Below are 23,647 nucleotides of genomic sequence, written 5' to 3'. Positions count from 1 at the left end.
TTAATAAATACCTAGCTTATGAGAGTAAATGGTAATGATTATATTTTGTTTGAAAATTAGCAAACCAAAATTTAACAAGGGAAAAATAGTTGAGATATTTTTAGGTGCTTAGGTAGGAAGACACTTTGGTGGTGGTTATGAAATTATATGTCTAGAATTTGCTGGGGATGGAAATGGGTCACATTCCTGAAGCTGGCGATTATTATTCTAATTTAGTAGACATCTTAAAGTCTCATAATAAAAATTGTGATTTGTGTTGCTCTATGTAATTATGCCTATGCAATACACTTAGTAGATTGAGATGTCATGAAAACTTAGTTTGGGACAACCCACTTGCACTCTAGGTAAAGGGGTAATGCAAATAAGATTTGACTTGAAATGCAGATAAATATTGGGGTTCACGCCTTTTATAATATCATAAGTGAATGTCATTTTCACAACTAGTCTTAGAATACTTCTTTTCATTCCACTGATTTTTTTTTCCACGCACCTTAATCAACTTCGCTCATCACTGGAAAGAAACTACAAGTCCCAGGAAACACTGCTCGAACCCGCCTCAACTCGAAGACCTCGAGTCTCCGAACGGGTTGCCCTCGCCTTATTTGAATGGTCCTAGGGAAAATAGATGAGTGTGGGTCAGAGCAGATTTCGGAGTCTTTTGTACGTCTCGTCGGCCGTGCGCACCGTTTGGAGGGGCTGCGCTGTACCTTTCTGTTCAGGCGTCGTTCTGGGCAGTCCCATCCTTTCCTGGGTCCTCCATGCGGTAGCGGGGCTCCGTTAGTGCTCCTCCAAGATGGCGACGCTCTTGGCGGTAAATTCGGGTAAGCGCGGCCGGGCGGAAGAGAAACGGTGGGGCAGGGCGATGACGGGTCCTTCAAGGAGGGTCCCAGGCTGTGGGGTTCTTCGGGGTCCAGGCCCCAATCTGTGTGCGGCGCCTGTTTTCTCTTAGCTCGGTCCGGAGTCCCGCCCCTGCCCAGTTTGAATGGCGCGCGTTGTCGCCGCCGCTCCAGCCTTAGACATGGGGTTTGAGCGTCGAGGCACGGAGGCTTGGTCGGCTGCAACCGGTTGTGCAGCCTCTCGCAGTCCAGGACGGAGCCTGGTGCCTCTCACCTCGGACTCCCATTATGGATCTGTAGACGGATTTCGCTAGGATTCGCGTCCAGTATCGGGCAGGGAGGCCCAAGGACTTTTCAGCCGTGAGCGGAGGCTGGAAGCTCACCCTGAAACCGGCTGCGGGGACCCTGCGTTTTGAAGCCTGTCATGTAGAAGGCCATCGGGAAGGGGGTGCCACGCGCCCAGCCCCGTTCTTCTGTCTTTTTAGAATGTAGAACCATGCAAGAGTTGGAGTGGGTCGTCTTTCGCTGATTCGACCCCCTCCCCGGGACGCTGCAGAGAGTGGGTTCATTTGGATTGCGATTCCCGGGGTGCACTGCTGGCGAGGAGTAGGCAGGGCAAAGATGCCAAAACTCCTGCGCGGAGTGGAGCAGTCCTCAAAACGTAGAATTTCCTGCTCAAGATGCTCATGCCTGGATTAATACACGCTTAGATTCTTGGGCACAATTAGGAAAATCTTTGTGTGGCACTTGCTTGTAGACAGTCTCATTCGGGAGGAATCTTTTTCTGGATGTGTTTCGTCTCTGTAGTTCGACTTTTTTCAGGACTGATATTTTTGAAAAATTGTGTAAATCAAGTCATTTCAGAAACGCTATGATAAATTATTTTATCATAATGAAGGGTTATTCTTATTGAGCACCTAGTATGTTCCAGCACTACAGTGAGTGTTGTACTTGCGTAATCTCATTCAGTTCCCTTTGTAAAACCCCATGGAGTAGCTGGTATTGAATACCTCACTTGACACATTTGGAAATAAGGGCTTCCAGTGGCTAAGTAACTTCCCCAAAGTTAAACAGCTAATGATTTTAAGCCAATCTCAGGTGCTTAAACTAGCGCATACTATAACTTAAACACAACTTAGTTGATTTTATGACATCTGATTTTAAATATCTGAATGTTAGTATTGAAGTCACATGCTCAATATTGCTGGCCTTCCTTCCCGACTAGATGTAAGAAGCAAGGCTTCCATGTTATAATTGTAGTTATATACACTTATTTAGTAATACTTATACTGAGTTGTTAGCATTAAATAGAAATCATTGGGGAAAGGGGAAGAAGAGTTGTCAATAGCTGCAAAAAAGTGTGCAGGAGTGTTCAATTAACAAGAAGAAAAGGAAACATTTTTAAAAACGAGGAGTCAGAATTTTTTTTAAAAACATTAAACATCTTTCTGGGGGTGGTGATACATGCCTATAATCCCAGCTACTCTGAAGGCAGAGGTAAGAGGATGGTGGCCCTGGGAAAAGTGGGAGACCCTATTTGAAAACAAACTAAAGCAAAACGAACAGAGGGGAGAGAGGAGTGGTGGCGTACTTTGTGTGAGGCCCTGAGTTCAAACTCCAGTACTGCCAACAACAACAAAAAAATTAAGCTTCTTAGGTAAGCAACTCAAAATGTCTATGAGCAAGTGGATGATGGATGAACAAAATGTAGAATGTATATGCGAAGGCATATTATGCAGCCTTAAGAAGGAGCAGATCCTGTCATATGATAGAACATGAAATAAATTACAAAAGACCAATACTGGATAATTTCACATAGATGAAGTATAAGTAGCCAAAGTTAAAGAAACAAAGTAGAGTGGTGGTTGCCAGGGGGCTGGAAAAGGCAGAGATGGGGAGTTGTTTAATGGCTATAAAGTTTCAGTTTTGCAAGATGAAAAAGTCAGTTGCTCAACAATGTGAAAGTAACACTATTCAACAGTTGGGCCATTTGCTTTGCCTAGTAAGCATGAAGCCCTGAGTTCAAACCCCAGTACTGCCAAAAAAAAAAAAAAGAATGCTTAAGATGGTATCCAGTGTTATGTGTTTGTGTGTGTGTTTTTATTGTCATAACAAAAAAAGTTAAACATCTTTATTTTTATTTTTTGTTTGCAGTACTGGGGTTTGAACTCAGGTCTTCATGCTTTGCAAAGCCGGTGCTCTACTGCTTAACCTATACCACCAGTCCCGAAGTTAAACATCTTGAGTTGTAGAAGAAAAAGAATAGAGATTGTAGAGTTCTAGCACCTGTACTTCAGTTTGAGCTTCGTGACTCACTAGTGTTAATGACCTGTATCAGCTCCTCCTGAGTAGATAACACTCCTAGACTTGTAAGTGACCATTAATACTGTTAGTGCTTTGTGGTATCGTGGTCACCCCTGTCGTATTCACATCACTGACACTTTCAGACCTTTTCCTTCTCAAACCTTTAACCTCCAGCTAACCTAGAGAAAGTACAAGCCAACAGGCATGAACTCTTTATGCTCAAACCTAGAAACTTTGATATATCTGCACCCTTTTGAATTAGCTTCCTTCTGTGTTCTTACCCAAGGCAAATGCTACCCTTTGTTTCTCCTCTTCTGTCTTTTATATTCCCCCTATCCCACACCCTCTGGTTTGTCTTACATAGTCCCCTCTCTTTCTCTTTTCTCTAATCCCCCTCTTTGACTTGATCTCATGCTTTGGTGCAATTACTGTCCTTTGACTTCTCTTCACAGTGAATTTAAAAGATTTTTCACTGTTCACTGACTCCATTTCCACACTATTCCTTCACCCATTCTAGTCTGCTCCCCATCCTCCTACACAGCTCTCAGTAAGGGTATCATGTTACTGTATGTCATGAAGTTAAGAATTGTTTGATCTTTTAAGTTAAACACCAAAATCCTTAGCATGGACTAGAAAGTGGTGCATAGGGTAGCAGTTGTACTTTGCAAAACCTTTGTTTTCAGTACTGTAGTTCTCTTGACCTTTTTAGTTCTTTGACAGTGGTGTTCCCTCTTACCATGGGAATGCACTTGCTGTCCTCTGTTGCTGGAATATGTGACTTCACCTCCTACCCCTCAGTTAAGTCCCATTTTTATCCTTTGGATTTCAGTCTAGTCATCATCCCCAAATTCTTCCCTCCCATTTCTTCTCTGGATGAGTTAAATTCCCCTATTATGTGCTCTTGCTCTCGGCACCTCTCTTTCATAGCACTTGTGCAATTGAATAAACACACTTAGGTATAATTATATGATTAATAATGTTCCCTCATTATACTGTAAGCTCAACAGTACTTCATAAACGATGAATGAGTGAATAAATGTGACATGCTTGAGGTATTGCAAAACGTTAAGGAAAATAAATGTCTTTCTCTGGTTGGAGGCTTGGCTCAAGTGGAAGAGCACTTGCCTGGCAAGCACAAACCCCAGAGTTCAAACCCAGTACTGCCAAGATGTATTTGTCAAGCTGAGTAAATTACATGTTAAAATACATATTTAGTTATTTGTATACCCTTTCATTTGTAATCTGTCAGTAAAAAGATAGTAAAATTGGACAAACTAATGATGAAGTCTTTGTTGTATTTTCCTTCGGTGATGTTAATGATGGACTGAGTAAGCCAGTATACGCAACACAGTGTGTGTGTTCTGTTATTTTATATGGCAGCTTCCACAGGAGAGGGGAGGGATGGAACTTTTTTCTGTAATTCACTGACCTTATTATTAGTTATTCAGAAGTTCCATTGTGTATTATACACTTTTTTTTTTTTTTTTTTTTTGGTAATACTGGGGTTTGACTTTAGGGCTTGCCAGGCAGGTACTCTGTCCCTTGAGCCGTACCTGCATCCCTAAACTTAACTTTTGTCAGCTTGGTTTTTGGCTTTGGAGACAGGGTCTTGCTGTGTTCTCCAGGCTGGCCTGGCTCTTCTGATCCTCCTGCCTTGGCTCAAGTGCTGGGTTTTTAGTGTGTGCCACCACGCCTGGTTATTTAAATACTTGTGGTAAGGCCTGTTCCACTTTGTCTAGGATTCTCCCCTTCCCAGCTCCCACCCACTACTGGGGATTGAACCCAGGGCTTTGTGCTCTGCATTGAGTTACACTGTTAGTTTTACAACTTCCTCTTACCAGTTCTGACTCCTTTCAATTACTTACAGGCCTTTCCTAACTACTAATTTATTGTCCTTATCTTGGGTTTGAACTCAGGACTTCATGCTTGCTAGGCAGGTGCTCTACCACCTGCTGATTCCCATTCTCCCTTATCCCCAGTCCAAAGACCTGACACAGCACTTTATGGTCTCATCTCCCTGATCCTAGGGATTGAACCCAGGGTCTTGTGTGTGATAAGCATGCCTTCTGCTGAGCTACGCCTCGAGACCTAGCCAGCTTTTCCATTTTATATGCTCTCACAGCACACTGTGAAGCCAGATTGCCTGGGCTCAAATTGTGGTTGTCCATTGTGACCTTAGGTGAGTGTTTTGATTTCTCTGCCTTAATTAATAGATTTGTGTAAGTCAAGGAAGACATAGTGTCAGCCTCATAGGGTGTTATACTGATATATATAAAGAGTTTAGGGGCATGCTTAGAAGCACCTAGAATCCAGGTGCCAGTTGCTTAAGCCTGTAATCCTAGCTACTTGGGAGACTGAGAGTGATAAGGTTGTGTGAAGCCAGCCTGGGTAAATAGTTCATGAGACCCCATCTCTAAAGTAACTAGAGCAAAATGGACTGGAGGTGTAGTTCAAGCAGTAGAGAGTGTGCTTTGCAAGTGCGAAACTCTGAGTTCAAACCCCATTTCCACCAAACAAATCCCAAAACCCCTATAATTATTATATTTATAAATCAAAGTGCAGTCCTTTTGATATGAAATTATAAAAATATTTCTTATTTCTCTGCTATTTTTTAATACCTAGTATTCCAGCTTCTAAATACCTGGTTTCAGCTTCTAAAACAGAGAACCTCCTCCTCCCAAATCTAGGTATTTTTCTACTCCCGCTTTTCATTTGGATGTTAGGGAGGAAAGAAAAGGCACTTACATTATTGAGCACCTGTGATATAGCAGGCACTGCATTGTGCATCACCTAGTTTATCTCATTTAAAAACTTACAAGCCTTTGGGTGAATGGTGTTCCTATTTTATATATATGGAAACCCAAGTAGAAAGAGGTTATTTCCTTCATCCTAAGTCACACAGCTAATAAGATGGTAAAACCAGGTTCAGTTCATATTCCAATTTAGTTAGGATTTATTTGATTTTGGAGAACATTATGTTTAAATTGTTCCCTAAGATTTTTAGTAAACTGTGCTTTTATGTTAATGTTTGGTTTGTATATTAAAAAGTAGCCATGTGTGTGACTAACCTGTGAATAACCTCCCATTATTTTCCAGATGTATGTTTTATTTGATGCTGGTTTTACTTATTTTTTTCTTTAAGCTGCTAGTCTATGGGGTCCTTACAAAGACATTTGGCAAACAGTGGGAAGTGCTCTTTGGAAGAGACAACCTGAAGCTGTCCACCTTCTTGACATGATTTTGAAGAAACACAAACCTGATTTCATTTCATTGTTCAAAAACCCGGTAGGAAATTTTCTTTTTTTTTTTTTCTTTTAAAGGATTGAAGGATTAAGTTAACTCTTAATGCATGTAAATATACTATGTTGCTTGAATTATTCCATTGATTCAAGTTTTCTTTTAAAATGTAATTTTTCCTGGGAGCAATTACTGTGTTTATTCTCCATAGAACTGACTGGAGAATTTATCTACAGCTAAGAGATAAACTTAATATTTGAAGATGATTTAGGAAATTCAGTATATTCCAGAAATACTAGCTGCATCAGAATGTCTGACCTACAAGCTGAGTGTGGTGGTGCATACCTGTAATCCACTTGAGAGGTGGACCCAGGAGGATTGCAAGTTCAAGGCCTGATTGGGCTACAAGGCCTGTCACAAAACACACACACACACACACACACACACACAAAACACCACCTAAGCTTCGTAAGATTGATTATTCATTTCCAGATACACATGTGCATTTTATGTCTTGTTTTCTTTCGTATATAAACATGACCATCTAGGAACTATTATGGGATTGTGTTACAAGAAGTGACTCTTCGTTTTTTTTGGATTTCTTTAGTAGAAAGAGCCCTACCCTGGAGCCAGGGATCCAGTTGAGTTGAGTTCCATTCTTGGTTCTACCACTGGAGCATTGTGTGACAACTTCTCTGACTCATCTAGTTGTCAGTTTTCCCATCTGTAATAGAGAGTTGAATTAAATGACTCTCGTGGTATTTTTTTTGTTTTGTGTTTTTTATATTGGTGGTACTGGGATTTGAGCTCATAGTTTTTTTTTTACTTGTTATATTGGTGGTACCATGATTTGAACTCAGGGACATTTTGCCACTTGAATCACTCAGCCATCCCTGTTTTGTGTTGGGTATTTTCAAGATAAGTTCTTGGGAAAAATTTGCGTGGACTGGTGTTGTACTGTGAGCCTCCTACTCTCTGCCTTCAGAGTAACTAGGATTACAGCCATGAGCCACCAGTTTCTGGCTGAGCTCAAAGGTTTGAACTCAAGGCCTTGAGCTTGCTTGGCCAGTTGCTCTACCACTGAGCCACACCCCCCAGCCCCCTAGCCTTTTAAAAAAAGTCTAAGCTTTTAATTCTGTACTGTATATCATTTGTTAATTTTTTTTTTTTTTTTGTGGTGGGGTTTTTTTGGAGATAGGTTCTCATTACCTATTTGCCTGGCTTCAAACTGTGATCCTCCTGATCTCTGCTTCATGAGTAGCTAGGATTACATGTGTGAGCCACCAGCGCCTGACTCTGTTAAATATTTTAATCCAAGAATCTTTTAGGAAATAAAATCATAGCTTATGCTAATGAACTAGGATTTACTCTACTAAGTAATCCAACAATTCATGTGTTCATTTGTTATTTCCCATTTGAAGACCTTACTGTTTGTATTTATTACATATATGATTGGAATTTTCTTCAGAAACTTGAAAAAGAGAATGTTATTTTGGGTATTTTCTATAAATTTTGCAGATCAGAGTTTAGCAGAAACAGTTTATTGAGAAGGTAGTATTAGGATTAAAAAATTGAAGGTAATGCAAAATGTTATTTCATAAAGATCTAATTCTTGATTATATGATAAGTACTTCAGATTATCATGAGTAAACTGCTGTAGATGACACTTTTGGACCTTGTCTCCAATGTACTATTTTCATTACTTGATTAGAATTCTATCATTCTAGCCAAAAAATGCTCAACAGCATGAGAAGGTTCAGAAAGCCAGTACAGAAGGAGTTGCCATTCAGGGTCAACAGGGAACTCGACTTCTTCCTGAACAACTCATTAAAGAAGCCTTTATTCTCAGTGACCTTTTTGATATCGGGGAGTTGGCAGCTGTTGAGCTTCTTCTCGCTGGTAGGTTGACATTTAATTGAAACTATGGTAAGGTAATGCAGAATTATAAGTTATTCACTCACATTTTGTTGTTTAGATTTCAAAATAATTTTCTTTTTTACAAAATCCTTCTTAAGGATGTAGTTTAATGGCAAAGCTGTATTCACAGCATTTCCTTTGATTAAATGGAAGGCTTCAGCCTAGTGATCAGAGCTGTTAATGGTGATTGAACTGCTACAGCATAGTAACTTACTAGTGAAGAATTCTCCAGTGTCGTAGCACAAAGCATTTGTTGTCTTACAGTGAATAGGAAGGTAAGGTCACTGGTTTTTTGGAGTTTTTCTTGAGGGGGTGATTCAGCTAATAAATATGTGAAAAGTAAGAAATTTTTAGTAATAAGTACTAGGGAGAAATAAAATAATACATTGGGACATAGGTGAGATCTGATTAAAGGCCTATCTGAGATGGGACATTTGACCTGAAACCTGAATGGTGAGGAGGTACCAGCTACTCAGTCATGTTCAGGAAGGTTGTTCCAGGCAGAGCAAACACAGGTGCTTGAAGTGCAAACAAAGGCATGTTAAAGAGCAAAAAGGCCTAGGATTAGAGCATCATGAATGAGGAGACAGTGTAAGAATTAGATTATGTTAGATCTTGTAAGGCCATGAAAATTATTTATATTTTATTCTAATTGCAGTGGAAAGTTGTTGATGGAGTTTTTAAGCAGAAACTTATATAACCCTGTATAACTTTGAAATTAATGTGTAGTTTCTGTATAGATTGAAATGTCTATAAAATAAGCAGTTCATTTTAATTATAACAGGAGCCATGTGAAAAAAATAGACATTTTAGTTGAACAAAAGCTTAGTGTATCATGTAGCTCTCAAAATCCTTTTTGACTTAAGACTACATAAAGTAAAAAAAAAGAGGAAAGTTGCTTTCCCTTTTGTGAGGGGAATGTTAACTAGACATACTTTAACTCAGGACTTTCATTTAATAAGCATTTACTCTATACCTACCCTGTGCCAGGTACTGTGATAGACTTCTGCTTACAAAGATAAGACTTCAGCTAGTGTAGAGGAGCATAGAGTCTAATTTAAGAAAGATGTAGAAACAGTTTTGACACGATTCTGTGTATTCATGTTTGTATATGTTTTAATGATGGTTCAGAGGGAAGGGGATTAGGTTGATAGAGATGGCTTCACAAAGTTAGTGAGGTTTAAGGCAGGTGTTGAAAAACGAATATATCAGATGGAATAGGGGATTGGGAGACAAAGGCCAGCAAGCAGATGAAATCAACTGTACAGGAGGAAAAAGCAAGGTGTTGGATTTGGAGAAATAAAGGGAATGCAATGGAGAAGTGACTGAGGTAAGGAGAAAAGAAAGCTAAAAGATGAGCTGAAACAATAAGCAAGGTACTTTAAAAGATCAAATGGAACTCATTCAAATAAGAGCAGATTAAAGGGGTGAGTGGACTTAAAACAAAAAAAAGTTCATTTTCAGAGAAAACTCCAGGAGAAGAAACTTTCTAAGATTTCATGTGAGTAAAAGGAAAATGGGCATTGAATGAAACTGGATTCATTGGGCAACAGTGTTTAAGACCAGAAGATTCCAGCATATGGAAATCAGAGAGGAAAGTGTAACTAAGACTTGGAAAATGGTGAATTTCATGTTACGACTGGCATTTGTTTGGGCATAGGTTAAATTGTCCTGTGAGTCTGCTGTGCCAGGAAGAAACCAGCGGAGGAGAAAAGGAGAGGACCCTTAGGGCTCCTTAAACTTTGAGATTCTGTGGTTCTTTGAACTGGACATTGGTAAAGAGTTTTTGTCTAATCCCAAACACATTTGTATTTATTTACTATATTATTCTCAACTTACTTTCTAGGAGAGCACCAACAGCCACATTTCCCTGGCCTCACCAGAGGATTAGTAGCTGTTCTTTTATACTGGGATGGAAAGCGGTGCATTGCAAATTCCCTCAAAGCCTTGGTACAGTCTAGACGGGGAAAAACTTGGACTCTAGAACTCAGGTTTGTTTGCTTCTTGGGCTTTCTTAAAATAGCTCAAAGAATTACAGCTAGAAATAGTGAAAAGTTCTACTTACTGTGTATAATTTCTGTAAAATACATAATCTAATTATGTTAGAGAGTAACTTCCTAATTCTTTTGAGAAGACACAGTTTAAACCTGCTTTATTTTGTTCACAAATAAACAATTATATTTAGAAATTTATTCAAGTGATCTAGAAAGGTTAGAGATCTAGGTTATAGTGTATTCTGGCTGTTTTCAATTATGTGTTTCTGTCAAAAGAGCATTTACTATATCACTTATTTCAAGGAGTTGTAAGCATTATTGTTCAATATAGCTTTGTTTATTTCTTTTTCATTACAGTCCAGAGCTGGTTTCCATGACAACACACTTTACAGATGAGCTAATGGAGCAAGGATTGACTTACAAAGTTCTCACTTTGTTGTCACAGATCGATGTGAATAATGAATTTGAGAAACTACAGCGTGAGAGAGGTTTGGGCAGTGAAAAACATCGCAAAGAGGCAAGGGTTCCATGAGATCAGTTCTTGGGTTTTCTGTGTCAAATATTAGGCAGAAAAATCATGACAATTAGAATATTCTTGTCACATAGACAAAGTTAATACTGCATTCAAAGTATGCAGTTGTCTGTGTCCATGAAATTGACTTGCAGTTGTTTCAGGTTCTGTATAGTCATTTATATGCCATTCTAGCTCTTTCTCTGAAATGAACGCTTCAAGGAATTTCTCACCCCAATTTTTTAAGTAATTTAAAGATGAGGAATAAGCAATAAAATTCCAGAGATAAGAGTTTAGGAACACTTGTGGGTTTTGCTAGATTTTATTTCTTTAGCCCTTGTAAAAAATAGTTTATACTTTGTAATAAGACCAGGCTTTATTGTAATTTATTTGTACTGATTATCTTTTTTTTTTTTTTTTGTAGGTTTCAGATCTAATTAAAGAGTGTAAGCAATCTCTGGCAGAAAGTCTTTTTGCCTGGGCTTGCCAGTCACCGCTAGGCAAAGATGATACCCTCCTCCTTATTGGACATTTGGAAAGAGTGACAGTTGAGGCTAATGGCTCGCTGGATGCAGTGAATCTGGCTCTTCTTATGGCTCTTCTGTACTGTTTTGATACCAGTTTTATAGAGCAAAGCACAGAGGAACGAGATGGTATTGAATTTTATACCTTTTAATACTTTTTTTTCAAAGAAGGTCTTGCTATATAGCCAAGACTGACATTAAACTCAAAATCCTCCTACCTCAGCCTCTCAGGTTGCTGGGATTATAGGTGTGTGCTACACCTGACAATACATTTATTTTTAAAAATCAGATTTTAAATTGTGGAGATAACATTCAAGAATGGCAATATTTTAACTACTAAAATACAAAATTGCCTATTCTGATCCTGTGTGTGTGATTCCCCTAAATTTGAATATTTAGATAGAAGATTATATTTAAGGCTGAGGGTGTAGCTCAGTGATAAAGGGCTTGCTTAGCATGCATGAGCTTGAATCCCCAGCACCACACAGAAAGCACAAAGTTAGTTGTTCCTGTGGGATTTGTTTCTTTGGAGATTTGGAATGGAAATGTTAAAGAATATATAATACATGTTCATTAGTTGCATATGTCTAGTTTAATGTAATTGCTTTTTTCTTTACTTTTTACTTACATTTTCAGGCCTTTTATGAGAACATAGAATGTCGACTATAATTTCAGTATTTCATCTTTGACTTCTGTGAAGTAGACAAAAAGTTTTTGTATCTTTAGATAACATTTGCTTATATATTAGAGTTTATCTATAGAAAAAAGTGAGTGGCTCTTTTTCTAATTTATTTTATACTTAAGAAAATCATTAAAGGTAATTAAATTATTGTGTTTTCCTGTTCCATTTTATGTGTGTATAACACTTAACAATCATGTACTTTTTGGTATGTCAGACATTAATGTTAATTAGTCATAATTGTTTCTTGAAAATGTTCAGATTCCCCTGCATCAAAAGAGAGAATTTATTTATGTACTTTTAAGAAAAGTGGTCTATTTTTGTGTTTTCAGATATGATTCATCAGCTTCCACTGTTGACAGAGAGACAGTACATTTCAACAATTCATTCTCGTCTTCAGGACTCACAGCCTTGGAAGTTGCCTGGGCTGCAAGCCACCATTAGACTTGCCTGGTCACTGGCATTGAGGGGAATATCTCAGCTACCAGATGTGACAGGTAAATTATAGGTGATTCTGCTATGAGAAACAGTGTAGCAGCAATTAATGAAATTTTGGAAGGGATGTTATTTTTAATACATCTAAGTGTGACTAACGAAGCATCTAGAGTTCTGTTACATGAAACTTTGTAAAGTAGTAGTGAAACACACACCTTTTTTTCTTATTAGAAAGAATGTATTTGGATTAACCAAGAACAAATAGGCTGGGCGTGGTGACTTACGACTATAATTCCAGTTATTCACCAGATGAAGATTTGGGAGAATTATGGTCTGAAGTCGGCCTGGGCAAAAAGTTAGCAAAACCCCGTCTCAAGAAATAATCCAGGTGTGGTGGTCTGTGTATAATCCCAGCTACCCAGGAGGCATAGGTACAATCACTGTCTGAGGCAAGCCTGGGCAAAATGTTTAAAAAAAAAAAATCAAACCTCACTGATATGATGTGTGTACCTATGATCCTGGCACTCAGGAGGTTGAGGCAGGAAGATGGCAAATTGAGGCTAGCCTGCCTTAAAAACCGGAAACAACAAAACACCCTTCTTTTCCTCTGGTTAAGACCACGCTGGCTTATTCTTCACCTCAGTCAAGGCAATGAAAAAGTACTTTCAATAATGTACTATTTTGTATTTGATCTCTGTGGCAGTCAAGTAAATTAAGCTATGTAGCAAGCCTTTCTTTTCCAAAGCCTAGTTGCAATAAAATTACCTAGCAGTTTTAAAATTTATTTATTTTTATTTGTTTATTAGTGGTACTGGGGTTTGAATACGGCCTCATACATGCCAGGAAGGCACTGTACCACTTGAGCTATACCCACAGCCCTTTTTGCTTTAGTTATTTTTTGAGTAGGGTCTTGTGTTTTTTTGTCCATGGCCTAGACAGTAGTCCTCCTATTTAAGCCTCCTTCATAGGCGTGCCACCATGCCCAGTTTAGTAGTTGAGATGGGGTCTCCCTACCTTTTTGCCTGGGCTGGTCTTGAACCGCAGTCCTCTCGATCTCCACCTCCTGAGTAGCTGGGATTACAGGTATGAGTCATCTTGCATGGTCTGTATTTTTTGCAGTACTAGGGCTTGAACTCAGGTCCTACACCTTGAGTCACTCCATGAGCCTTTTTTTTTTTTTTGGAATGGGTTTTTTTTTCAAGACAGGGTCTCATGAACTATTTGCCCCGCCTGGCTTTGAACCATGATCCTCCTGATCTCTGCCTCCTGAGTAGCTAGAATTACAGGGGTGAGCCACCAGCACCTGGCCATTATTTGAATCTTTATGTCAGCAAACAGACTACATAGAAAATAGAAAGCAGAAAACAAAAAACTTAAAAGGTTTCATGGATGGCATTGGTAAGTTAATCATAAACTTGACTATTGTCCGTATATTTGAAATTGAGGAATTATTTTTTAAGGCATGACAATAGTATCATCTGTATTTACAGTTTTTTAAAATTTATTTATTTTTTAAGTATCTGTTTGAGTTCTATATTGAAATACTGAATGGGCAGAACGTTAAATTGTCTGAAATTTGTTTCAATGTAATACCGCAAGAAAGCGGGAAGATACAAATTAAATAAATTGATAGTATTGAAGTGAGGTTATTTAATAGGCATGTGGGGTGGGGCTTCAGTATACTAGTCTTTGTATATTTTATTTGGAATTTTCCAAATAAAGTGTTAAGAAAATTATAAGTAGGCCAATTTTAGAATTGGTTTAGTTTTAGTTGCTTGGTTACCAAATTAGTAGAGTTGCTTAACTGGTCATACTCAGGTTTTTTGTCTTCACTCATTGACTTGAGTATTTTTTTTTCCAAATGACCCACAAAATTTTATTTAGATTAAGTAAAGCTTTAGCATCATTTTAATATACTAATGTTCGGTCATAGGTCTCTATCAGTATTAACGTTACACATCTTTAATTTTTATTACCCATGGTATTATTAGGAAGAACAGCTGGTAGAGTGGCAAGTTAATTACAGTTTTACATAGTCTCATTTTATGCATAGTACAAGCTTGAAGGTTGAGAAGATGTTTGAAATTTGAACCATCAGCAGACTATTGTGGGATATTATAACCTGAATTAATGACTTTTCTTTTTTTTTTTTATCCTTTTATTATTTATTTATTTATTTATTTTTCATTTTTCTTTTATTATTCATATGTGCATACAAGGCTTGGTTCATTTCTCCCCCCTGCCCCCACCCCCTCCCTTACCACCCACTCCACCCCCTCCCGCTCCCCCCCCTCAATACTCAGCAGAAACTATTTTGCCCTTATTTCTAATTTTGTTGAGGAGAGAGTATAAGCAATAATAGGAAGGAACAAGGGATTTTGCTGGTTGAGGTAAGGATAGCTATACAGGGCATTGACTCACATTGATTTCCTGTGCGTGGGTGTTACCTTCTAGGTTAATTCTTTTTGATCTAACCTTTTCTCTAGTACCTGTTCCCCTTTTCCTATTGGCCTCAGTTGCTTTAAGGTATCTGCTTTAGTTTCTCTGCGTTAAGGGCAACAAATGCTAGCTAGATTTTTAGGTGTCTTACCTATCCTCACCCCTCCCTTGTGTGCTCTCGCTTTTATCATGTGCTCATAGTCCAATCCCCTTGTTGTGTTTGCCCTTGATCTAATGTCCACATATGAGGGAGAACATACGATTTTTGGTCTTTTGGGCCAGGCTAACCTCACTCAGAATGATGTTCTCCAATTCCATCCATTTACCAGCGAATGATAACATTTCGTTCTTCTTCATGGCTGCATAAAATTCCATTGTGTATAGATACCACATTTTCTTAATCCATTCGTCAGTGCTGGGGCATCTTGGCTGTTTCCATAACTTGGCTATTGTGAATAGTGCCGCAATAAACATGGATGTGCAGGTGCCTCTGGAGTAACAGTCTTTTGGGTATATCCCCAAGAGTGGTATTGCTGGATCAAATGGTAGATCGATGTCCAGCTTTTTAAGTAGCCTCCAAATTTTTTTCCAGAGTGGTTGTACTAGTCTACATTCCCACCAACAGTGTAAGAGGGTTCCTTTTTCCCCGCATCCTCGCCAACACCTGTTGTTGGTGGTGTTGCTGATGATGGCTATTCTAACAGGGGTGAGGTGGAATCTTAGTGTGGTTTTAATTTGCATTTCCTTTATTGCTAGAGATGGTGAGCATTTTTTCATGTGTTTTCTGGCCATTTGAATTTCTTCTTTTGAGAAAGTTCTGTTTAGTTCACATGCCCATTTCTTTATTGGTTCATTAGTTTTGGGAGAATTTAGTTTTTTAAGTTCCCTGTGTATTCTGGTTATCAGTCCTTTGTCTGATGTATAATTGGCAAATATTTTCTCCCACTCTGTGGGTGTTCTTTTCAGTTTAGAGACCATTTCTTTTGATGTACAGAAGCTTTTTAGTTTTATGAGGTCCCATTTATCTATGCTATCTCTTAGTTGCTGTGCTGCTGGGGTTTCATTGAGAAAGTTCTTACCTATACCTACTAACTCCCGAGTATTTCCTACTCTTTCTTGTATCAACTTAAGAGTTTGGGGTCTGATATTAAGATCCTTGATCCATTTTGAGTTAATCTTGGTATAGGGTGATATACATGGATCTAGTTTCAGTTTTTTGCAGACTGCTAACCAGTTTTCCCAGCAGTTTTTGTTGAAGAGGCTGCTATTTCTCCATCGTATATTTTTAGCTCCTTTGTCAAAGATAAGTTGCTCATAGTTGTGTGGCTTCATATCTGGATCCTCTATTCTGTTCCACTGGTCTTCATGTCTGTTTTTGTGCCAGTACCATGCTGTTTTTATTGTTATTGCTTTGTAATATAGTTTGAAGTCAGGTATTGTGATACCTCCTGCATTGTTCTTTTGACTGAGTATTGCCTTGGCTATTCGTGGCCTCTTGTGTTTCCATATAAATTTAACAGTAGATTTTTCAATCTCTTTAATGAATGTCATTGGAATTTTGATGGGAATTGCATTAAACATGTAGATTACTTTGGGGAGTATCGACGTTTTTACTATGTTGATTCTACCAATCCATGAGCATGGGAGATCTCTCCACTTTCTATAGTCTTCCTCAATCTCTTTCTTCAGAAGTGTATAGTTTTCCTTGTAGAGGTCTTTCACATCTTTTGTTAGGTTTACACCTAGGTATTTGATTTTGTTTGAGGCTATTGTAAATGGAATTGTTTTCATACATTCTTTTTCCGTTTGCTCATTGTTAGTGTATAGAAATGCTAATGATTTTTCTATGTTGATTTTATATCCTGCTACCTTGCTATAGCTATTGATGATGTCTAGAAGCTTCTGAGTAGAGTTTTTTGGGTCTTTAAGGTATAGGATCATGTCATCTGCAAATAGGGATATTTTGACAGTTTCTTTACCTATTTGTATTCCTTTTATTCCTTCTTCTTGCCTAATTGCTCTGGCTAGGAATTCCAGTACTATGTTGAATAGGAGTGGAGATAGTGGGCATCCTTGTCTGGTTCCTGATTTTAGAGGGAATGGTTTTAATTTTTCTCCATTAAGTATAATGCTGGCTGTAGGTTTGTCATATATAGCTTTTATAATGTTGAGGAACTTTCCTTCTATTCCTAGTTTTCTTAGAGCTTTTATCATGAAATGATGTTGGATCTTATCAAAGGCTTTTTCTGCATCTATTGAGATGATCAAGTGGTTTTTGTCTTTGCTTCTGTTAATGTGGTTTATTACGTTTATTGATTTTCGTATGTTGAACCACCCCTGCATCCCTGGGATGAAGCCTACCTGGTCGTGGTGAATAATCTTTTTTGATGTGTTGCTGAATTCGGTTTGCCATTATTTTGTTGAGGATTTTTGCATCAATGTTCATTAAGGAGATTGGCCTATAGTTCTCCTTTTTGGAGGTGTCTTTGCCTGGTTTTGGGATAAGTGTAATACTGGCTTCATAAAATGTGTTTGGCAGTTTTCCTTCCCTTTCTATTTCATGGAACAGTTTAAGGAGGGTTGGTATCAGTTCTTCTTTAAAGGTCTGATAGAATTCAGCAGAGAATCCATCAGGTCCTGGACTTTTCTTTTTGGGGAGACATTTGATTGCTGCTTCAATTTCATTTTGTGTTATAGGTCTATTCAGGTGATTAATTTCCTCTTGGTTCAGTTTTGGATGATCATATGTATCTAGAAATCTGTCTATTTCTTTTAGATTTTCAAATTTATTTGAATATAGGTTCTCAAAGTAGTCTCTGATGATTTCCTGGACTTCCATGGTGTTTGTTGTTATCTCCCCTTTTGCATTCCTAATTCTACTAATTTGGGTTTTTTCTCTCCTCATTTTAGTCAGGTTTGCCAGGGGTCTATCGATCTTGTTTATTTTTTCAAAGAACCAACTTTTTGTTTCATTAATTCTTTGTATGGTTTTATTGGTTTCTATTTCATTGATTTCAGCTCTTATTTTTATTATTTCTCTCCTTCTATTTGTTTTGGGATTTGCTTGTTCTTGTTTTTCTAGGAGTTTGAGATGTATCATTAGGTCATTGATTTGGGATCTTTCAATCTTTTTAATATATGCACTCATGGCTATAAACTTTCCTCTCAAGACTGCCTTAGCTGTGTCCCATAGGTTCCGGTAGGTTGTGTTTTCATTTTCATTGACTTCCAGGAACATTTTAATTTCCTCTTTTATTGCATCGATGATCCATTCTTCATTAAGTAATGAGTTATTTAGTTTCCAGCTGTTTGCATGTTTTTTGTCTTTACTTTTGTTGTTGAGTTCTACTTTTACTGCATTGTGGTCAGATAGTATGCACGGTATAATGTCTATTTTCTTATATTTGCTGAGATTTGCTTTGTGCCCTAGGATATGATCTATTTTGGAGAAGGTTCCATGGGCTGCTGAGAAGAATGTATATTGTGTAGAGGTTGGATGAAATGTTCTGTAGACATCTACTAGGTCCACTTGATCTATTGCATATTTTAGATCTTGGATTTCTTTATTGAGTTTTTGTTTGGATGACCTATCTATTGATGATAATGGAGTGTTAAAGTCTCCCACAACCACTGTGTTGGCGTTTATATATGCTTTTAGGTCTTTTAGGGTATGTTTGATGAAATTGGGTGCGTACAGATTGATGATTATTATTTCCTTTTGGTCTATTTCCCCTTTTATTAGTATGGAATGTCCTTCTTTATCTCGTTTGATCAATGTAGGTTTGAAGTCTACTTTGTCAGAGATAAGTGTTGCTATTCCTGCTTGTTTTCGGGGGCCATTGGCTTGGTAAATCTTTTTCCAGCCTTTCATCCTAAGCATATGCTTATTTCTGTCAGTGAGATGAGTCTCCTGTAAGCAACAAATTGTTGGATCTTCTTTTTTAATCCATTTTGTCAAACGGTGTCTTTTGATGGGTGAATTAAGTCCATTGACATTAAGTGTTAGTACTGATAGGTATGTGGTGATTCCTGCCATTTAGTTATCTTAGTTGTTTGAAGGTTTGATTGTGTGTACCTAACTTGATGTTACTCTCTACTGTCTTGCTTTTTCTTATCCTGTGGTTTGGTGCTGCCTGCCTTTTCATGGTTAAGTTGGGTGTCACTTTCTGTGTGCAGGATCCCTTGCAGAATCTTTTGTAATGGTGGCTTTGTGGTCACATATTGTTTTAGTTTCTGCTTATCATGGAAGACTTTTATTGCTCCATCTATTTTGAATGATAGCTTTGCCGGGTAGAGTATCCTGGGGTTGAAGTTATTTTCATTCAGTGCGTGGAAGATCTCACCCCACGTTCTTCTTGCTTTTAATGTTTCTGTTGAGAAGTCTGCTGTTATTTTGATGGGTTTACCTTTGTATGTTACTTGTTTTTTCTCTCTTACAGCCTTCAATATTCTTTCCTTAGTTTCTGAACTTGTTGTTTTAATGATGATATGTTGTGGAGTAGTTCTATTTTGATCTGGTCTGTTTGGTGTCTTGGAGGCCTCTTGCATCTGTATGGGAATATCTTTCTCTAGATTTGGGAAATTTTCCATTATTATTTTGTTGAATATATTACGCATTCCCTTCGCATGCACCTCTTCTCCTTCTTCGATGCCCATGATTCTCAAGTTTGGTCTTTTGATGGAGTCAGTGAGTTCTTGCATTTTCTTTTCACAGGTCTTGAGTTGTTTAATTAATAGTTCTTCAGTTTTTCCTTTAATTACCATTTCATCTTCAAGTTCTGAGATTCTGTCTTCTGTTTGTTCAGTTCTGCTGGATTGGCCTTCCGTTTTGTGTTGCAGTTCTGTTTCGTTCTTTTTTCTGAGGTTTTCCATATCCTGGCTGTTTTCTTCTTTATTGTTGTCTATTTTTGTCCTGAGTTCATTTATCCATTTATTCATTGTGTTCTCTCTTTCACTTTGGTGTTTATACAGTGCTTCTATGGTTTCCTTTATTTCTTCTTTTGCTTTTTCAAATTCTCTATTTTTATTGTCTTGGAATTTCTTGAGTGTCTCCTGTACATTTTGGTTGACCCTATCCAGTATCATCTCTATAAAATTCTCATTGAGTACTTGTAGTATATCTTCTTTTAAATTATTCTTGTGGGCTTCATTGGGTCCTTTGGCATAGTTTATCTTCATTTTGTTGGAGTCTGGATCTGAGTTTCTGTTCTCTTCATTCCCCTCTGGTTCCTGTACTAATTTTTTGCTGTGGGGAAACTGGTTTCCTTGTTTTTTCTGTCTTCTTGTCATTGTCCTTGGTGTTGTTACTGTCCCTGTACTGTGTGCAATTAAGTATTTTCTAGCTTGTAATAATAACAATGGTAATATTGAGAATGGAAGAGTGAGCTGAGATGGAAAGCAAGAAGTTAAAGAAAAGGGGAAAACAAATATACAGACAAGAGGGAGAAAGCAGAACAAGGTATCAGACAGGAGAGTTTCAGAGGTATAAACAGGGAGTGTTAGTGTACTAATCGACAGTAAGCTGGACAGACAATAGAGTGACAGAGAGAGGATTGAAAATCAAAGATAAAAAAAATAAAAAGTATATGAAAGTAATATCTATATATAAAAATGAATTAAAATAAAATGGAAAATAGAAAATTAAAAAAAACAAAAAAACCAAAAAACCAAAAAACTTCCAAGTTTATATGCAATGCAATTTCAGTCTTAATAATTTGGATGTCCGTCTCAATCTCCAGTCCTGGAGTTGGTGCCTCAGATGTTGTTCTGTAGTTGTCTCATCAAAGGGGATGCATAAAGTAGAACAAAACTACACTCGCACACACACAGAAGAAGAAGGAAAAAAAAAAAAAAAAAAGCCCCACCAAGTGTCCCCAGTTCAAATGCAATACAGTTTCAGTAAGTTTTTCGGCTTGCAGGTGTAATTCGGTTGTTCTCTCATCAAAGGTAGGGAGAAAAAGAAAAAAAAGCGTCTGGAGGCAGTTCTGAGAGTGGTATCTGCAACTGTGGCTCGCCTGCCTGATGCTCTCAGCCTGTAGCTGGCGGCGTTATTTATGCAGATCTCTGGGGTGAGCTAGCGCTCACCTGGTCCCACAGGCTTTGTTTGCTCAGAGTTCTCCTGTGCGGGGGAGGGGGGCCTCTGCTACAGGCTTTTCCCTTTCCAAGCACTGGGAAAGGCGACACTGCCCCGCGTTGTCAGGCCTGCGTGTTTATTTACAGTTCACGTGGGAAGTGGGTCTTCCCTCCTCTCACAAGCGTCCCCGCTCCTGGTTGCTGGCGCGCCCCGCTCCCGCCAGAGCCTCTCCGGCCCGCCCGGCTCGTTTCTTTACAGTCCCGGGAAGGATTCCCTTCCCCCAATCTTCAGCGCTCAGGGCGCCCCACCCTCTTTCCAGCGTGTCTTAACTGTTCTTATTGCTTAGTACTCAGTTTCTCTTTTTTCCCGAGTGGAGGTCAGTCTGTCCAGGGGCCTATGCTGCTCTGGCCCAGGCTTGTCTGTGGGGGAACCGCGGTACCGCGAAGCTCACCTGGTCTGCGTCTTCCCAAGCCGTATGGGCGCCGGCCACTGGCGGCCCGGGGGCCTCCTCGGGTCTCCGTTTAAGGTGAGGTGGAGATTCTCTGCGCCGGCTGGAGATGTGGAGGGGTCAAAGTTATGCCTTTTCTCGGTGATTATGCCTGCAAAGTGTGTCTCCAGCGTCTCTCCAAGATTTCACTATAGGAGGCTCGCTTTCTGCTTCCTACCTCTAGCCGCCATCTTGGAATTCTCCAATGACTTTTCTCTGTGTACTTTTTTTCTAAATATATTTCTAGCTCTCGCTGAATTCACAGAAGCAGATGAAGCAATGGCAGAGCTTGCAGTTGCTGACAATGTCTTCCTGTTCCTCACTGAATCTGTAGTGGTATCAGAAAGCTTCTATCAGGAAGAATTTTATATTCGTCGAACTCATAATCTCATCACAGATTTCCTTGCACTCATGCCAATGAAGGTAAGTGTAATGATGTAGGATGAATAAAAAGTAGTGGAAGAATTTTGTAAACTTTTAAATTGATTTTTAGCTAGCTTTATGTCTTAGAAACTAATAAAGTCTTTTAGTAGTGACTAAAATTTGGCAGTGGTATATTATCGCTGTCATTTGTAACTCATGAAAGCGAAATAATGTAAGGCCCATTAACTGAAAACAAGCCATTGAGAATGGTTTATAATAAGAAGTAATAAGCGAATGAAAATGTTTCTTTTGGTAGGAAATTATTAATACCATCTTACCCTTGGGATCAGTGCTGAGGTTGCCTTGTTTGATACAGTTGTTCCTCTGTCCATGGGCTCTACATCTGCAGATTCAATCAACTTTGGATTAAATATACTAGGGAAAAATTACTGCATCTGTACTGAACATATACAAGCTTTTTTCTTGTCATTATTCTGTAAATAATATCACTATTTGTATAGCGTTTTCATTGTATTAGATATTAGTGATCTAGAGATGACTTAAAGTATATGGGGAGATGTGTGTAGGTTATATTCAGATACATTATTTTATTCTGTTTTTTTTAGACAGGATCTAGCTATGTAGCCTAGGTTGGCCTGGAATTAGGCTAATGTTGAACTCTGATTTTCCTGCTGGGGTTACAGTTGTGTGCCCACCACACTTGGCTACTGTGGTGTTATAGAAGTCTTATGTATTCGTGTATTTTGGTGTCTGGAACTCATTCTCCATGGGTAGTGAGGAACAGGTGTATTTTTATATATCATTTGGAAGAGGCACAGTGGAAAAAAAGTCTTATTTATGGATAGTTGTTTGAACTCTTAAATGTGTATAAATGGGCTTCAACATGGATATAGGTAAAGTAATGGATTTAAGAAACTTAATACAGAGGCTACATTTTTCCCTCCCCCAAGAGCCTTAGACATTGTGTTTCTTCAGTATACATCAGGTCAAAGTGAAGAAATTTCAGTCATCATGTGCCAAAGGCTACTTTTGAATACATGGCTTGAGCTGTGCTCGTAGTCCTTTACAGACAATTCCTATATGGTATATGTTCTGCCATATTGTGCCCAAGAAGCAAAATGATGGCAGGAAGTAAATGAGAAAGCTACCATTTTTGTGTATGGATTAAAGGGAAAGCACCCGGAAGGGTGAAGGGTCTGTACTTGTAATATATTATACAGGTCTGATACCATACCTCCTGAAAAACATAAAGCAAATGGAAAGAGAACCAAGAATAAAAAAACAATCAACAAAGTGAAGTACTTATTCATTATTTAATGAGTGAAGTGGGTTTTTTTGTTTGTTTTTCTTTTTTTGTGTGTGTGTTGTACTGGGGTTTGAACTCAGGGCCACTCCACCAGCCCTTTTTTGTGTTGTTTTCAAGATAGGGTAGGGTCTTGCAAACTATTTGCCTAGGCTGATTTTGAACCATGATCCTCCTGATTTCTGCTTACCGAGTAGCCAGGATTACAAGCGTGAGCCACCTGTGCCTGGCTGTTGGTTTTTTGAGGTACTGGTGTTTGAACTCAGGGCCTCATGCTTGGTAGATAGGTGCTCTACCACTTGAGCTACTCCCCAAACCCTTTTTACTTCAGTTTTTTTTGAATAGACTCTTTGTTTATGCTCAAGCCAACCTGGACAGCCTGATTCCCTATTTATGCTTCTTCCTGTAATCTAGATGTGAAGAAGACAAGTAAGACTGCTGGTTTAGCTCAATAGTAGAACAAGTACAGAAGTCCCTGGGTTCATTCCCCAGCACCAAAAAGCAAACACACAAAAGACAAATAA

At 38.6% G+C, this 23,647-nt stretch overlaps 1 protein-coding gene and 1 non-coding gene across 4 annotated transcripts in view; one reads left to right on the top strand and one right to left on the bottom strand.

Annotated features, from left to right (window-relative positions):
- The first annotated feature begins 670 nt into the window (after positions 1–670).
- The window catches only part of Nup205 (nucleoporin 205), a 79,578-nt gene continuing 56,601 nt past the window's right edge, over positions 671–23,647 (top strand). For 2 of the 3 annotated variants that reach the window (XM_020182914.2, XM_074062375.1), the window contains exons 1-8: positions 671–821; positions 6,283–6,425; positions 8,105–8,276; positions 10,141–10,285; positions 10,646–10,805; positions 11,224–11,452; positions 12,335–12,499; positions 21,684–21,859. In XM_020182914.2, coding sequence (XP_020038503.2) covers positions 794–821; positions 6,283–6,425; positions 8,105–8,276; positions 10,141–10,285; positions 10,646–10,805; positions 11,224–11,452; positions 12,335–12,499; positions 21,684–21,859 — 1,218 coding nt within the window. In that variant the 5' untranslated portion in view covers positions 671–793. Of the gene's footprint in view, positions 822–2,990; positions 3,206–6,282; positions 6,426–8,104; positions 8,277–10,140; positions 10,286–10,645; positions 10,806–11,223; positions 11,453–12,334; positions 12,500–21,683; positions 21,860–23,647 lie in introns of all 3 variants that reach the window. The other variant, XM_074062383.1, reaches the window with a different exon arrangement.
- LOC141421158 (small nucleolar RNA SNORD37) lies at positions 22,773–22,837 on the bottom strand. The gene has a single exon (XR_012445827.1). It is a non-coding gene; the product is annotated as a small nucleolar RNA SNORD37 (small nucleolar RNA).

Source organism: Castor canadensis, chromosome 2 (genome assembly GCF_047511655.1).
Source record: "Castor canadensis chromosome 2, mCasCan1.hap1v2, whole genome shotgun sequence".
Classification (NCBI taxonomy): Eukaryota; Metazoa; Chordata; class Mammalia; order Rodentia; family Castoridae; genus Castor; species Castor canadensis.
Note: the sequence above shows the minus strand (reverse complement) of the source record. Positions and strands in the feature narration are given on the sequence as shown.